A 13,291-nucleotide genomic window follows, 5' to 3' on the forward strand; every position below is an offset into this window, starting at 1 on the left:
ACAGCATGCTGATCTAATTTTGAGCGCTAATTAGGCTGCGAAGTGGCCTTGGGCGTTTCATCTTAAGATACTATAAAAAAAAAAGCACGGTGCCACCCAGCGGGTCCAACCTCTTTACACCCACTTCATCTGCCTCCCTGTGCCATTCAACTCAGACCCTTTGTTGCATCAGGCTTGCTGCTCCCAATTCCATCCTGTGAGCCCAGGGGACCCAGAACTCTGCTGCCTTCAAGGCCTACGATCGCTCCATTCTGACCTCTGCTTCTGTCATCATGTCTCCTTCTCTGACTCTCCTGCCTCCCTCTTTCCTTTTTATGGACACTTGTGATGACTCTGGGCCCACCCAGATAATGCAGGAAAAGCTCCCCATCTCAAGATCCTTACTTTTTTTTTTTTTTTTAATTTTTTTTTTTTTAACATTTATTTATTTCTGAGACAGAGAGAGAGACAGAGCATGAACGGGGGAGGGGCAGAGAGAGAGGGAGACACAGAATCGGAAGCAGGCTCCAGGCTCTGAGCCATCAGACCAGAGCCCGACGCGGGGCTCGAACTCACGGAGCGCGAGATCGTGACCTGGCTGAAGTCGGATGCTTAACCGACTGCGCCACCCAGGCGCCCCTCAAGATCCTTACTTTAATTACAGCTGCAAAGTCCCTTTTGCCACGTAAAGTGACATACTCACAGGTTCCAGGGATTAGGACTTGGGCATCCTTGGAGACCACTATCTGCCTACATTATGCGTTGATTTACAATTTGGTTTTCTCTGGCATCATCCTGCAGCTCGGGTTCAGGAGAAGATGGAAGGTGAGATTAGGAGGGTTGGGTTCTCCCAGGAGGGAAAAGCTAGAAAGCAGAGGGACCAAGGCAATGGAGACATTGGCAAGGATGAGCTTAAATGATGACTCTCGAGGGTCCTACAACCGGGAAGGTCGATGTATTGGGAGAATTTGGAGAGGCCAAGGCCCTGGGGGACTTGATGAGGTTTGAGAACAGGTGGAGTGGTGGTAAGGCAGTGAAGGGGCTGGAGCACTGACGGCTGTGGTCAGAGAGGAGGACGCTGTCCCTGAAGATGACAGTGGGGGGCAGACCAGGGTGATGCCAATATCCAGGTTGGAGACAAAGGTCAACGGAGGCAAGAAGGCAGGAGAGCCGTGAGGCCAGGGAGTTGGGGTGGTTGACCCCTGGCCCTCAGAGAAGGCTCCTCCCCAGGAGAGTGGAGGAATAATGGTTTGCAGGTGTCAGCACCGCCTCCCCCTGCCCCCCGCCTTGCTATGACAAGTCCAAGGACATGCGTTCATAATCTTCTCTGATCACAGACTTCCTGAGGTTGTACTGGCAGTTTTGTTGGAAGCTGCAAGTATCCAGTGTACCTGCTCCAACCCTCCTCTGGACCCTGAGGTGTCTTGGATCCCTTTTCTCTGCAGCCCCACACCTCTCAGGACGGGTCATGGGGCTGAACAGCCAGGAATGTTTTGTTGGGAACCTGGGCAGGGAACCCCAGTGGAAGAAGGGACAGCTTTCACCAGGAGGACCAGGGAAAGGTGTGTCCTTAGGAGAGAGGATGGTTTCACGTGTCCCAGGAGGTGGAGATTTCGGGGAGTTCCAGAAGGCACCGTGGATACAGAGGACGGAAGAGAGGATTGGTGGGTGGAGAAGAAGCTGAGAGCCCCACAAGGTATTGGAGAGACTGGGTGGGGTGGGGAGGGGCTGGAAGTGGGGGAGGGGAGACTGCATCTTCCAAAAGTGGCCATAGAAGCATTTCTGTGTCCACATATACTTCCAGAACCTTGCCACTCCCCATCAACAAGTGCAATCTCTTTCCTCTCTCCTTGAACTCAAGCAGGTTTTTGACTGTCTTCACCCTCAAAGTGCAGCTGAAGTAATGCTATGTGACTTCTGAGGCTTCTACCTTTCCCTCTTGCTCTGGGGACACTGGCCGTTGGACCTAGCCACTATGCTGTGAGGAACCTCAGGCCACCCAGAGAAGCCATGTGTAGACATTCAGGCTGCAAACTGCAGCTACAGTCTTTGCCAATAGCCCACATCAACTGCCAGACACGAGCAGATTAGCCTCCAGATGATTCCAGCCCCCACCCCTCGGGTCTTCCAGCCAAGGCCCCAGACAGACGCTGTGGAGCCGAGATAAGCCATCCCGATCCTGTCTCTGTCAAGCAGAGATAAGAATCCACGATCATTTCTGACAGTTGTTTAACGCCACTAAGTTCTGGTGTAATTTGTTACACAGCCCTCCTAGCTGATACACTCAGAAAGTGGAAGGGATTCCATTTAGCTTGGCGGAGGGCGGCTAGACGTGAAGCCTGGTGGGATGAAGCAGCCCCAGCCTTTCAAGAGGAACTTGGCACGGAGCTGCTTTCTAGCTCCTGGGGAGGGGAGCTGTTATCGCCCCAGCCCAGACACCCAGGTGTGCATGTAGACAAGATCCTGAGTGCGTTTCAGGGTGGACAAGGAACTTACCTTTTCATCGGCCTCTAGGATAGAGCTGAGCCAGAAGTTCACGGTGAGAAGTCACTGGATCTTAACCAAACGCTTCCTGAGATTCCCAGCCCTTTGGTCCCATTCAGACACCATTGAAGATCTAGGGAGCAAATCGGCTCCGTGCAGCCAGGGGACATTGGTTAGATAAATGGCCACATCTCTGTTTTATGCAGCCATTACAGATTGTGCCTTTGAGAAATATGTAAAGACATGGGAAGATAGCCATGATGAAAAGTGGTGACCAGAGGAGGGGATTAACCTACACTGGGGTACCCTGAAATGTTATACCTGGGTTTATGTCTTGGGCGGTAGGACTTCTGGCTGATAGTGTTTTCTTCTTTAATTTCTCTGTATTTTTAGATTTTTTTTTTTAAAAAGGCAAAATGGAATACTCTTAGAATTAGGAAAATGTAGTATTATTTGTTTTAAAAAGGACCTGGCTATTTGCAATTTAATTGGTGGATTTTGGAGACCCCCTCGGGGGTTAGTGTGTCTCAGAAAACTTATCAGGGGTCAAAGGTCAGGAAATAGGTCCTTCCAGGGACCCTTTCCTGCAGTTGTGAGCACAAGGGGGAAAAAAAAAAGCACCTGTAACCCTCTGTCATCACAGACTTCTCCCGAGGTTGAGGTTGTACTGGCAATTTTGTTGGGAGCTGCAAGTTTAAAAATACCTGTATCGGGTGAACCTGCATCATCTCCCCTTTCGGATTCTGAGCTCCCTGAGCGCCTCTCCTACCCTCCGTCCCTCGCCCCACCCCTCAGGTCTAGGGCTGGGCGGCCAGGGGTGCTATATTAGGAACCAGTGCAGGGAGCTGAAGTCACGTGCTGCCTCTGAGCTCCCTGCAGGGAGCTCCCTCCCTTCCCCGCCCCCTAGGCCTCTCCTCTGTGCCAGCCCCACCCTAGAGACCCGGACCTTCCCGTGCAGCCCAGCTCCCAGGGCACCTGAAAGTGGTCAGGACTGGGCTCTTGCAGCCTTTCCAGCCTGAAGAAGGTTCGCGGGACTGCAGGACCTGCTAAGAAGGCAGGAGCCACAGGGGCAGCCGTGACCACTGCCACCCGGTGTCCTGGAGACCAGAGGGTGGAAACGAATGGGCTTCAGCCAGAGAAGCAGCTGGGGCAGGAGCCCTCCCTGGGGAGCACTGCCCCGTGTTGGATCCGCGGGATGACAGGTTTCTCCCAAACCACACCCTCAGCGTGCCACCTCCCAAGGCTGTTGTAGAACCATCCACCTGGAAACTCCTTACGTGTTGCTGGTCAGCGAACACTCCCGAAAGTTCACTCTTCATGCTCGTTGCTGAGCTCAGGTAATTTACGAACCTTTCCTTCAAGTTCAAGTTTCATTCATTCTCCCAACAGCCCTGGGGGTTGGGGAAGTGCTACCTCCTCATCTGACTGAGGAGGGGACGGGAGCTCTGAGAGGTTGGGGGGCTTGCCCAGTGCTGCTGGCTCATGAATCGGTGTTTCTGGCTCCGGGCCGTGTCCCTGCAGCTGCCGACAGGGGCACGGGCAGAGGAGGACGCCCCAGGTGTGGAGTCCCGGCCTCAAGCCGGGCCAGGTTTCTGGGCTTGATCTCCGGTTACCCGTTTGGTTGAACTCAGTCAGCCTTTTGTCCCCAAACCCAGGCACCCCTGCGCCCACCCAGGCCAGGTGGCCATTTTCCCGTTTCCTCTTGCAGTGACAAATTTCTGTTTCCAAAACTGTTGGCTCAAAAGCAAAGAGGAAAAAGGCAAAAATCAGAAAGAGTTGCAGGGACAGGCAATCCTGGGAATAAACAGTTGGGTGTTCCTAACATGTCCACAGCCTAGGTGCAAGTATCAGAAGCCCGGGTGTGACCCCGCACCAGTGACCTCACGTCTCCCTCACCGTAAAATCAGGCCAATGCACGGTTTTTCAGCCTCGGCATTAGTGACATTTGGGGCCAGATCGTTCTTGGCGGGTGGAGTATGTTCGGCAGCATCCCTAGCCTCCACCCGCTAGATGCCAAGAGCAACCCCCTTCCGAGTGTGACAACCAAAAATGTCTCTAGACCTTGGCAAGTGGCCCTTGGAGAACAAAATCGCCCCTGGGCTAGTGGCATCTCCCTTTCATGATTGCTGTGAACATCCTCAAAAAATATTTCCTCCCTTCTTTTTATTCTTCCTTAATCCCTTCCTCCCTCTTTTGGCTTATCCCTCTTCCAGGATGAGTCCATCAAATGGGATGATTCTTACGGCACCTACCACTCCTGCTGGTCACGATGTCCAGTGATTCTGGTTCTTGTTGGGGTCAAGGCACAAGCTCAAGCCCGTTCTTCCAAGTCCACAGAGAAGGGAGCGTAGACGCGTTTTGCCGATGGCGCATCCGGAGCAGAGAAGAGGCCAGGCATCCCGCCGGAGCTGAAGGAGGGCTCAGGCCACACAGGTAGATGCAGTCCCAGACAGAGTCCCGGTTTCACGTAGGCACTCCCGAGAACATTGGTGGGTGATGGGGGAGGGAAAAGAGGACGGTGCTGAAAGGCGTAGACCGGGGAACTGAGACTGGCCAGCTGTTCCCTAAACTGGTTTCCTTTCCTCCTGGGCCAGGCCACATTTCGTATCTTCCCCGGCTCTTAGAGATGTGACCGTGTTATTGGATTCTGGCCAACGGCATATGAGCAGGAGGGAAAGTCACTTAAAACTCCCCACAAGACTCCCCTACTCTCATGATCAATTGCCTGCCCTCTGTCTTCCCCCTCGGTCCCCTGGATGTCAATGCCAGGGCAACCTTGGCAGCCGATATTGAAAATGAATGAGCTCCCACGGCTCGGGCCTGTAACTCTGAATGACGCTGTGGAGCGCAGGACCCCCCGCCACCCCCCCTCCCTGCCCCCGCACCCAGTCGATTGGGCTTTACATGAGTGAGAAGTAAAGTTCCGTTGCATTAAGCCACTCTAGGACTGGGCGTTGCTGGTAATGCCGTTTGCCTACTCTGAGTAGCGTAAGTGAAGGCAAGGATGGGGGCTCCCGGGCCGGAGCGGGGCTCGGGGGGGGGGGGGCATTTTGGTTAGGGAATAACATCGGTTCTGTGTCACTTCTTGTGGATCTAACTCTGCAAACTAGGGAGACCGAGTTTTTTATTTGATGGAAATTCGGGACCACGTGAACCCCACGTTGGAAGCCATACCCTGCCCCTAAATTCAGACTGCCACGGGATCCCCCCCAGAACGGCTGCAAAGCTTGTGCTGAGCCAGAGTTTCCTGAGGGCTGAGAACAAACAGGAGGCAGAGTCCCTCTGGCACGTGGGGCTGGTGCTGGGTGGCAACGGCTCGGGCTGGAGCAGGGGGTCAGTGGGTGGGGCTGTGGAGCTGAGCTCGCCGGGGACCTGGTGGCTCAGCGCATCTGGGACATCACTTTCCCCACAGACCCATCTCAGGTGGTAGGAAAGAGGGTTAAAAAGCCAGGGGAGAAAGTTCAGGCGTGCGGGGAGTGGTTCCTGCAGCCACCAGAGCGGGGACGTGGCTCACTCGGCCTCCCTTTGCCGGGACCAGGAAAGACCTTCTGGGTGTTCAGAGTTTGGTGCCTCCAGGCTCCAGGAGGAGCAGCAGAGCCCCTGACTCTCAGGAGGAAAACTCGAGGTCTGGGTCCCGAAAGAAAGGGGGATGTGTAATTGAATGCACATGTCCCCTGGACGGTAGCTCGGGTAGAAGTGGGGGAGGACAGCAGTCCTCCCCTTGTCATGCCTCCCAAGAGCACAGAGTTGACATCCAGCCCGTGCCCACCTGCAGGGGTGAACCTGCTGGGTTACAGCGGGCGTCCCCTGTGACCCGCGGGGGCCTGTCGCAGCGTGTCAGTATTGCCCTGCTCCGAGGGGCCACCCGGGTCCCTCTCTCTGACTCAGGCGGCTGGGCCTGAGATTAGACGGCTTGGTCCCATTTGGCCTCTGGTTGGAGCCAGCTTTACCAGTCATTTTGCTACTTGGCCTCCTTTGTTTTTTAATCATTTCCGAAGTTGGAGGGGGAAAGGAGGCTGGGCTTCTTAGAAACCCTGGCAGGCAACTTAGGGCCTCCGAGGCTGCGGTTCTGGCTGGCTGGCCCCCGCCCGGCAGGTTCTGAAGACGGGTCTGGCTTGCTCAGCTGCCCAGATGCCCACACCACACGCAGGGGTGGCCCGTCCATCTCCCAGCCCATCTGTTAAAAGGCACCTTGATGATACCACTCAGCAGTCTGAAACCAGCTGGTGTTGCCAGGGAGGTGGCTGGTGACCTGGATGAAAGCCCGAGAAACCCACCTTGCCCGGCACAGGGCCCAGCCTCCCTCCTTCTTCTCCTGGAGGGTCCACAGTGTCCCCTAGGAGGGACACTGTTTGCCCTAAGTGCCCACAAAGACTCAAAGGGAGCTCGACCCCTTCCCCCCACATCAAGAAGAGAACATTTCAAAAAGGTTTTTATTTAATTAAAAAAAAGACAGAACTAACAACCCAAAACCAGCAGTAGGTAACAGGATTCACAGGTGCTTAACGGGCGAAACACACAGGGGCTGGTTGGAGAGGGTGGTGGGATGGGAGGAGGTGGGCACAGGCCCCTGCGCCCCCCTCTGGGGACGCAAGGTCTCAGCCTGACAGATGGCAGGGAGCCAGCTCCGCCCACTTCCCCAGGCGCCCCTGGCTGGGGGGGCGGTGCGCAGAAGGGTGGCCCCGGGCAGAGGGTCCGGGAGCCCGGGCATGGTGGGGAGAAAGGCTGTGAAGACCAGGGGCTCTGAGGTGGTTCTGCTCCCCGACCTTCTGTCCTTCTTTGTTGCTTCTTTCTACCCTTTCTTGGTCCCTAGAGTGGGCCCCGCGTTCTCTGCCTGGGACTGGGCGAGAGGTAGGATTCATGGGAACACAGCTTTCTGCATGAAATGACAGAAACTTCCGGGGCAGCAGGGGAGGAGGTGACTTATGTAGAAGAAACAGCACGGCTGCCTTGCTTTGGGAAGTGACAGAAGAGTCTGGGGACCTGGCGGGGTGATGGGTTCCCAGATGTTGCCCCCTTTCCTTCGAGCCCGGGAAGATGGGGTCACAGATGGGGGGGGGCGGGTGGGGCACCAAGGGCGGTCGGGTTGGGGGCAGGACGGGACGGGGTTGGCCCCCAGCAGGGCAGGCCACGAGCCCTGACGCTCCAGCATTCACGGCTGCACATGCTTGGACAAACCACCACACAAAGCCAACCTCAACGGGAGGAAGGGGTTTCGGGCAAGCGCGGAGGGTCCCCAGCACACCGCGCCTCGGCTGGCCAGCGCTCCGGGGCAGTCAGGCGAGGGGTCCCCGGGGAGATTTCCTCTCGGGGGGTGAAGGAGGATGGCGATGACCGTGACCCAGATCTCAACTCCTGGGGGCTGAGTCCGCCCGGGGGGTCGGCGAGCAGGTGGCTGAGGTAAGAATTCGCTGGTCACTTCTCAGGATGACAGCTACCGGGACCACAGGCGACCGCTCGAGATCGGACGACCAAGTCTCAAAAAGTAAGAAAGGATTTGTCTTTAGAAAGCACGTGTTTTATATAAAAGAGGGTGAGCTCCCTGTTCCAGAAAGGTTGTCTTCTGAACCCACACTCGCGTCTGCCTTCTCCGCTTGCCTCGGGATGGGAAGAGATGGTTGTGGTTGGAAGAAAACGTCCAACGCGGAACCGCCGCCTCGGTTCCAGAGTGCCGAGATGTCCCTCCCGCGAGGAGGAAGGAAAACACAGCGCGGCCTTTTCATCCAAACTGCCCGAACTCCCTCGGCTGAGCCCTTCGGGTGGTGGCAGAATAAATGACAAGAGTGGGTGTGGGGGAGGGGCTGCTGCTGCCGTTGTCTGGACGAAGAACCGAGTGTCACTTGCTCCCCTGGCCTTCATTTGCAACCAGTCACGATCAATAACCACTTAGGAAACGGATGTTTGTTCTGATGTGTTGGCCGCTGTTCACCCTCGGGTCTCCCTTTCTCGAACAGAAGTTCAGGCTCCTGTTGCCAAACGCCGGTGGGGGGGGGGTCTGCCCCCTCCGCTCCCCAAGAAGGGACAGAGCTGCTCTGAGGAGGGTCCGTGGGGAGGGACACGGCAAGAGGCCATATGGGCACCTTCCTTCAGACCCGTGGAATCTTCCAGACTCTCAAGTACAGTCAGAGCGTCCTGCCCTTTCTGTGTTCGGCAGAAACTTCTAGAAGCAGACCAGAATGCCAAGCCACGGACTCTGGGTTTACCTCACACCCAGGCCAGCGAATGGCCTCCTCCACTGCGGATTCTTCCACAGACCTTGCTCTCCTCAGGTCGAGGGAAGCCGGCCCAGGATAGCACAAAGGCCAAAGCACCAGTTGGCCACAGGGGCTTTCTCCTCAGGATCACTGTTATTTCAACACCCGGCCACTGCCAGAGAGAAAGAGAGAGAGAGAGAGAGCAAGAAACAGACAGGAAGGGGGCAAGTTTCGGCTTCCTTGTTTCCCGCTCACAGACCCAGAACCTCAGGTCAAACGGCACCTGACCAGTGTCCAAAGGTCCCCGTGTACCCGGTGAATCCCTCCCGGTGGCCCCCTCATCCAGGCAGAGAGGGAGGGCTCTGAAAGCCCGTTCTTCCGGCAAGAATTATTTCCAAGAGGAGACAATGGCTCGATTTTGTTTTCCCAGGTTGGTCAAGGCCTTGCAGCCTCAGGAGATCTCGGAATCCTGGGCCGTTAAAATGCCCCTCTGGGGGACAAAGTCAGCCTTCGGCTTCCAACTCCCGTCTCCCAGCGCTTCGCTCCCAGCCAGCCCGTGACACTTTCTGGAGACGAGGGAGGGTTGGGTTTTGGCTTCAGTCCGTGGTCGGTCCAGCCTAAGGGTCAGATGCCCTCCTGTGGGATCCAAACAGCTGTTCTGGGGAGAGGCCGGTGCAGAGAGGGGGGTGGCTCACACGGGGGTCGTCCGCCGGTTCAGCACGCTGACGCGCAAGCCTTCCTGTAGGTCCTGCTGGAACAGGTCGTGCAGCTGCAGGAAGCCGGGCTCCTGGTCGGGGCCGTAGCTGGCGGCGGTGGTCACCTTGAGGGGCTCCCTGGACAGCGTGTACATGGACAGCTCGCCCATGGGGATGGCCCCAGTGATCTTCAGGCCCACCGGAGACGCCGCCCTGGACGGAGAGGCCTCGGTGGACCTCGAGCTGGACCGTGAGCGTCGTCGCCGGTACCGATAGCTCGGCATCCTGGCGTAGGGAGACGAGGAGGGGGCCTTGAGGAACTCCCGTTTGGTCTTAAATCTCAACTCTTTATTTTTCTCAATGTAAATGTTTACGGCCAGGACACCCACGGTCTCGGCCACGATGAAGGACAGGGCTCCAAAGTAAAAAGACCAACCGTAGTTGTAATGGTTTTTTTTGTCTTCGTCACGTTTGTCGCTTGGGTCACCTGTGTTGCTGGAGATGTAGACGATGATGCCTATGATGTTACTGAGGCCTGAAAGAGAGGCAGGAGAGGGGTGGGAGGGAGGGAGGGAGGCAGACGTTAGACCCACAGCTGGACGAGGGACAGGAGGGCGGAGGAGGGGCTGGTGGCCACCCCCCCCCCCCCTTGGATAGGTATTGCTTTATTCCGGTTGCCGACTTTTCTTTTAAGTAATTGGTTTTGAGGTAATAAAGCAAAAGTTCAGATGAGATGTAAAACCCAGGCACTTGGCTACCTAGTTCCCCTCCTGAAGGCCATTACTGTTACCTTCTTTCTTTAAAAAAAAAATGTCTTATTTATTTTTGAGAGAGAGAGAGAGAGAGAGAGGGAAAGTGCAAGTGGGGGAGGGGCAGAGAGAGATGGGGGGGGTGGACAAAGGATCCGGAGGGGGCTCTGCACTGACAACAGGGGGCTTGAACTCACGAACCGTGAGATCGTGACCTGAGCCGAAGTTGGAGGCTTAACCGACTGAGCCACCCAGGCGCCCCTGTTATCTTCTTTCTTATATTATCGTTGTATCTAGTCTCTCTCCCCCCCGCCCTCTCTGTTGCTCTCTCTCTCTCTCACACACATACATCTCTTTCTTTCCTTGCACAATGCTCTTTGTCCTCTTGCCTTGTCACTCAACAGTCCACCTGGCAGACGGTTCCACGTCAGGCCACGGAGAGCTGTCTGTCTAAGTGCATGTAGCACCCACTTCATGGATATCTAACCAGGTCTCTGCTATGGGCGTCAGGTGGCTTCCGGCCCTCCGCTAGGACAAAGTTGCCATGGACATCCTTGCGTTCACACCGCTCCACACACGGCAGGAGTACGACTGTGGGTGTCAACAGCCTATAATTTATTGTATCAACGTGCTGGACCTTTGCTAGCCTGAGAGGTGGGATGTAGTCACCTGTTGCGGTCTTTATTTAATTTCATCTTATTATAAGTGAGTTTGAGTAGAGCCAAGCTGCCTGCACTTGAATCCTGCTTCTGCCAGGGCCCTGGAATCCACAGCTTCTCCAGTGACCCGGGACATCTGGATATGGCTTTGTATGGCTCCCCCTGGGGAAATGGGCAGCGGCGGAGGGCACCTTTGGAGGCCGACGGCCGTGGGCACAGCCTGTGTCTTTGCCACCACGTGACTTCAGGGAAGCCGCCTGGGCCACCTGACTACCCCCTCAGAATCTGGGATGATGTGGTTGTGCTCACCGAGCCCTGGGACCACGGCTGTAGTATGTGGTAGCTGGTGTTATGCAAATCTTTCCCTTCCTCGGGAAAGGAAGGGGTACGGGATTCAAACCTCACAGCAGGGACTTCTTTAGTGGTCCCCACCTTCAGAAATCTGGGGGCTCGAAGGAGGAGAGAGAATGGGGTGTGGCCCTTTCCTCCCACCTCTGCCTCTGGAGGGGACAAGAAGCAAAGGGATGGGGACGTGGCCAAGAAGGAGACCTGACACTGGGGTACTTCTTGCTAACACACACACATGCACACCACACACCCTTGACACACATAGAGCACCCCCCCCCCAACACACACTCACACATTATCTGTTGCCCTGGAAGGACGCAAAAGCGGAAGTAATGTAGAGAAAGGACCATAAGAATCTGGCTGAAAGATTTTGAACCAGTCCCTTAACTGCTTTGGGAAGTTGCCTTCCCTCCGAGAGACCGAGAGACCGTAGGAGAGGACAAGACGGGGTGGGGCCCTGTGAGGCCCCTCCCCATCCTCAAAAAGGAAGCTCGACCACCAACCACCACCTTTACTGGGATTCTCATTATCACCCTCATGGGACTACTGGACGGCTTTAGGATGCAGAGACCAGGCCCATCTAGGGTCGCCTCACCAGACTGGGGTAAGACAAAGGATGCTTTGAAAGCAAAAACACCGATAAGGCGGTGCAAGGAGCTCTGTTAACAACTTAGGAAAGAATTACTGAACTTTGTAACCTATCTCGAATTTACTTACTAGAAGGCCTACGACGTCAGGCACGTCCTGTTTCTCCTGACAGGGTCCCTTGTTGCAAGTTTATCTGACCTCTGCAGGTGCTGCCTGGAGATTCCAGGATGCCACCGGCCAAGTTCTGCCCCGTCAAGATTCCCCCGGAGACCCAGGCCGGAAAACCCAAGTTCTCCACCGCACCATGTATGTGCACCTGCCGGCCGCTAGCCAGCTGTGAACCCACTTCCGGCTTGACTGCCTCCACGTCTGCAGTGGCGAGGCATGCGCTGAAGTCTCTCCATCGACGCCCGGAGGAGTGCCAGTGTCACGCCAGTTAGGAGGGCGTGTGTTACTGTCACCCGCAGCTCCGTGGGTCTTCACTGGGTCGCAGAGGGTGACTCTGATGTGCACCCTTGCCCGTTCTGCCCCCTTTCACCCTGTCCTCCTCCGCTTCTTCAGGTCTTGGCTTCCGTGAGTCCCTCGGGGTACCCTCCTGGCCCCTCCGATGCAGCCAGGCTTACAAGGCGCCGGCACTGCCCCTTTGTGGCACTGTGCACACTTAGACATTTATTTTTGTGATTAATGTGAAATCCCATGGCACAAATGAGCCCCTTCAAGTGCCCACTTAAGCGGCATTTAGTACATGTACAGTGTTGTGCACCCCACGCCTCTATCTAGTTCCAGAACGTGTTCGCCGCCCCCAGAAGGAGACTCCGTGCCCGTTGAGCAGCCGCTCCCCACGCCCCGCGCCAGCCCCCTCGCACCCGGACCTTTGAAGTCAATTACGAGCAACGACCTCGCGTCGGCGCCCCCAGCCCCGCGCACGCCCCGGGCGCGCGCCCTGTGCCGGCGGAACGGAGCCGGCGGCTCACCTGCGGCCACGAAGAGGATGCCCGCGCTGAGGACGATGTTGTTCTTGCGGCTGTAGAACCTCCCGGCGCCGATGCAGAGCCCGCCAAGCAGCAGCAGGATGGTGCTGAGGATGGGGAAGACGCTGGAGGCGCGCACGATGCCTGGGCCGGGGCGGGAGACAGAGCAGAGGGCGGTGAGGGCGGCCGCCGTTCTGGGCACGGCCTCGGCCTCGGGCGTCGGCCGGCCGGGAGCCCCGACGCTCGAGGCCCTTCTCCTGACTTTGAAGGTTCCCTCCCATCAGGCCCTGCAGACCTCGGCGGGTTGGGAGCTGGCCGGGCGGGGGCAGCCTGACCCCACTCAAGCGATGGCTCAGGCCCGGAGTCTCGTCTGCCCGCAGCAGGCTCCCCCTGCCAGCCCGAAGGCAGGAGGGCCCCTCAATGGTATCTGGGAGCCCCAATAACAGCCATGAAAACGCCGGTCTGCCTTCCATTCAGACACCGCACCCTCACCGCTACACTGAGCCTTTCACGGACGCGGTCTCTAAGGAGCCTCTGGAAGGCTGGGAAATGGTGACGGGTGGCTGAGGACGCAGCCTTTGGCATCAGGTGGCTCTGGGTCTGCTCTGGGACATGCTGGCTATT

At 56.6% G+C, this 13,291-nt stretch overlaps 1 protein-coding gene across 2 annotated transcripts in view; it reads right to left on the minus strand.

The window, feature by feature from the left end:
• Positions 1–6,878: 6,878 nt before the first annotated feature.
• The window catches only part of CACNG4 (calcium voltage-gated channel auxiliary subunit gamma 4), a 58,765-nt gene continuing 52,352 nt past the window's right edge, over positions 6,879–13,291 (minus strand). For both annotated transcript variants that reach the window (XM_040452163.1, XM_040452164.1), the window contains exons 3-4: positions 12,671–12,811; positions 6,879–9,887 (exon numbers count right to left, since the gene is read on the minus strand). In XM_040452163.1, the coding sequence (XP_040308097.1) occupies positions 9,349–9,887; positions 12,671–12,811 (680 nt within the window). In that variant the 3' untranslated portion in view covers positions 6,879–9,348. The remainder of the gene's footprint in view (positions 9,888–12,670; positions 12,812–13,291) is intronic.

The sequence above is a fragment of the Herpailurus yagouaroundi genome, unplaced genomic scaffold, assembly GCF_014898765.1.
Source record: "Herpailurus yagouaroundi ecotype Mexico unplaced genomic scaffold, PumYag 206, whole genome shotgun sequence".
NCBI classification, from domain to species: Eukaryota; Metazoa; Chordata; class Mammalia; order Carnivora; family Felidae; genus Herpailurus; species Herpailurus yagouaroundi.